Below are 3801 nucleotides of genomic sequence, written 5' to 3'. Positions count from 1 at the left end.
CTAACAGAGAGGGGATCTATGAGGAATCCCTTTTCTTCTAGTAGTGATGATACTTGTAGCCATGTCGATGTGATGATGATGGTGACGATCGGAAACTTTGTTAGCTGATCTTGCACAAAGGTAGAATTCACATCCACTTCTTTTCTTTCTGACGATGTGGGTGGTTGTGGTCATGTTTTCGGATCCTGATGATGAGCCTGCAGATGAAGACCAGCTGCTCCATCTCATTGCTTGGTGATCAGATTCATCACAGTCCACAATTGATGAGTGTGGTGATGGTGTCTCGTTTGTCATTTGATCAATATCGTCTCCTATTTCATGAGGAATCATAAAATCTGGACTCAATGTCAATGTATTGCACTTTTTCAAGAATGGAGTCAGCTCCTTGTAATGTTTCAGCACAAAGTCCACCTATAAATACATAATTAAAGTATATATATATAAGTTACCCTAAATGTATGTATTTGTACATATAATACAACAGTGATCGATTTATCTAGATATATAATATCTCATGGGGCATGGGGGTTATAATAGCTGACCTTGCACCCAAGAGAGCAATGACTATAAGTTTCTTGAAGGCTTCTATCGCAAGAGGTGCAATAGTTTCCAGCCCCTTTGAATTGCCTGTTTTGAGGTCTCTTCTTGATGAACACTACTTTCGCACTGTTGATAGTATAGGCCTATATATATTAATAGATCCATGCGTGATTATTTCAGTAAAGTAAATCAAATTATATGTTAATTATTGGTAGCCTTATTAAATTGTAAGTGAAGAATTACGTACGTACCTGAACATTAGAGCAGTCAATGAGCTTCTGCAGATCATCCAATCGGACAACCTCATGATAAACGTAACGACGAACCTGAAGAAGGCGGTGAAAGCGATGTGAAGGAATACAGTGAGGGCAGATACTGATGCAGCAGTCCAGGCAACATATATTCTTTTCATTTTTCTTTGCCGTTTCATGATATGAGCATCCCACAAAATATTTTTCTCTGTATAGAGCTTCCAACCAGGCAGGCCTTTCGCATATTTGATCAACTCCCTACATCATCATCATTATTATTATTGTTGTTAATTCAACCACGCCTATATTTTAAAATCAAAATCCAAATCAGAATAAAAAAGAATAAAATTAAACAACAACAAATTAATACTATATATGATACCTAGCTAACACATACATAATTAAACTTCAAAGAATTGTATTATTAATTATTAGAAGATAATTACTGAATAGAAAGAGAAAGTGTTTGCACACCATGATCATATAGAAATGAACTTCAAATTAAGATAGACAGAACCCCAGAATATACTATCTCTTCAAGCTGAGCAAATATCAAGATAGTGGGTGTGGGAATGGCACTGCGGGTGTTGTTAAAAACGAAGAGAACGAGATATATAGATAGAGTTAGAGAGAGGAAGTAGATAGCTAGTAGCTAGGGTATGGAGAAGAGTGTATTTATGGAGGTTCACATGACTTTAAAAAAAAAAGTGTGATATATTCATATTTATTCCTTGAAGAGAGACAACACATACACACTTTCATAATTAATTAATTATAATTATTAGTTTTCTTGAACTAATAAGAAAAAAAGAAAAGGGAGTGAGATATCATATGAGGAGAACGTGGGCGCGGTTTCCGTGTCTCCCATTCTCGACAATCCTTTTAATATAATTAAATATACTTCAATTCTCATCTCCTTGGCTTATGAGCTTTTTCTCTGAAATACATATTTTACTAATTAATAATTAGTTAATTAAATTTATCTATATCTCTCCCTTGGGGATGGTAAAATTATCGACCACCCACAAATTCATCTAAACTAACCCATAAAAATTCATCCGTTGTAGGTAATTTTGTAGTTTGTGGGTTGCGGGTTGATGGCGGATTTGATTTTTCAAATTCAAACCCACTATGAGTTATGGTTGGGTTTGATATTAAGAAAAAAAATTTGCTGAGTAACAATGGGATACTGCAACCCTCTTTTTTATTTTAATTATTTATATTTTTAATTTTAATTATAAAACTTACATTAAAAAATTTAATCATAAACATATATAAGTTAAAGTTCCTTATTTCTAAACCTAATCTATCTCACTGCAACATAGATGTATGTATGTATGCGTATATATATTTATATCAAAATAGATGCAATAAACTCTGAATAAGTAGAAGTTTTATAAATTTAAATTTTAATATTACTAATATTTTATTTTAATCTGGTTGATTTTGGTTGCCTTACTTTAGTGACTTGAACCTAATGTTGCTTATTAAAGTTGGGTTTTTATTTGTTTAATTAATTGTTAATGATAGTTATATAAAGTTTACTTGCTAATATTGTTGATAATACTTGTATATTGAATAAAAGTTGGAGCAAGGCATTGATAATAGTGATGATGATATGCCTACAATAGAAATATTTTGTGTTAGATTAAAAAATTTTGTGTGTTTATTTTAATGTTGAAATTTTAATTTCTTATTTATATTGATAAAATCTAGAATTGAGTATTATATGTGGATTTTTAGGTAGTATTATTATAAATTTATAGTTTGAATTATATAATTTAAGTTTTTATATATTATTAAAAGTATTTTTAATATTTGTGATTTTAAATGAGAAAGCCTGCAAAAAAGCAACTGGTTGTGGGTAGGTTTGTTAATTGTTAAAACCCTTAGAGGGCAAGTTTATTAAAAAAATAAAAATCCGCTGTAGGTTGCGATCAAGTTTGGTGATTTAAATTTTTTGCTGATTTTGGTGATGGCAAACCCACAGTGAGTGGCGTCTATTGACATCGACCTTGAAATAGCAGCATACTTTTAATTTGTAAAAGGGTAATATTCAAATTACAAGTGGAGTGAGTATCTTCAACTTATCACTTAAAGGATATAGAGTCATTTTATATATGATATTTTAAAGATTTTCAAGTCATTTTTATATGATTAGTTAACCTGAACAATAATATTTTAAGCCTTAAATCTTTAGTTGACAGAATCTAATATAGATAGGGATATTTTTATACTTTAACAAGTCAATTACAGTGTTAAAGTTAACAACATTTAAATTTTTTAAAAATTTTGATGTTCGACATCTCTTCTTAAAAATTGATCAGTTAAAAACAAAAAAAAGAATCATATATTTAATTTTTGATCAATTCAACTATAATATTTTGTTATAATGATTGTATTTGGTTATAAATTCTATTTTATTGACACAAGTAATGCTTCTTTTTTAAAATAAAATCCTCACTTATTTCTAAGAGAAAATCTCAAAGATAACAAGACATTTGAAGAGGAAAATCCTCTAACTATAAATGAAAATTAGAATAGCCAAAAGTAAAATGAGTCATCGTATCTACTACTTGGTTACAAATCCTTGAGATATGACAGATCCGTAAATTATGCTTTGGTACAAGTAGAGGTATTCGCGGATCGAATTTTGCAGATTGGACATCAATCTATATCCGATCCACAATTTTGCGGATTATAAGTTTTTAATTCAATCCAATTTAATCCAAAGATTGGTGAAATTCAATTCAAATCCAATGCATATATCTACGGATTGGATGCAGATTTAACTCAATTTAAATCAAATCCATTATTTTGCAGATTGGTTTGTGGGCTAAAAATTTTTAATTCCATCCTATTCACAAACTAACTAAATTAAAAAATTAATATAAAAATAATTTTCCTATTGATCAAATTCAAGATTAAATAAGATTTAAATAAATTAATTGCTTAAATAAAGTTAGAAAATACATTCAAAGTTTCAAAATATAATTACACAAGAGAGAAG

At 29.7% G+C, this 3801-nt stretch overlaps 1 protein-coding gene across 1 annotated transcript in view; it reads right to left on the bottom strand.

Moving 5' to 3' along the window:
- The window catches only part of LOC18053779, a 4809-nt gene continuing 1008 nt past the window's right edge, over positions 1-3801 (bottom strand). The window contains exons 2-5 of the mRNA XM_024177941.1: positions 1634-1670; positions 792-1049; positions 543-683; positions 1-411 (exon numbers count right to left, since the gene is read on the bottom strand). Coding sequence (XP_024033709.1) covers positions 1-411; positions 543-683; positions 792-1049; positions 1634-1670 — 847 coding nt within the window. The remainder of the gene's footprint in view (positions 412-542; positions 684-791; positions 1050-1633; positions 1671-3801) is intronic.

The sequence above is a fragment of the Citrus clementina genome, unplaced genomic scaffold (assembly GCF_000493195.1).
Source record: "Citrus clementina cultivar Clemenules unplaced genomic scaffold, Citrus_clementina_v1.0 scaffold_1, whole genome shotgun sequence".
Taxonomy (NCBI): domain Eukaryota; kingdom Viridiplantae; phylum Streptophyta; class Magnoliopsida; order Sapindales; family Rutaceae; genus Citrus; species Citrus x clementina.
The sequence above is the reverse complement of the archived record's forward strand: the minus strand, read 5'-3'. Positions and strand labels throughout refer to the sequence as shown.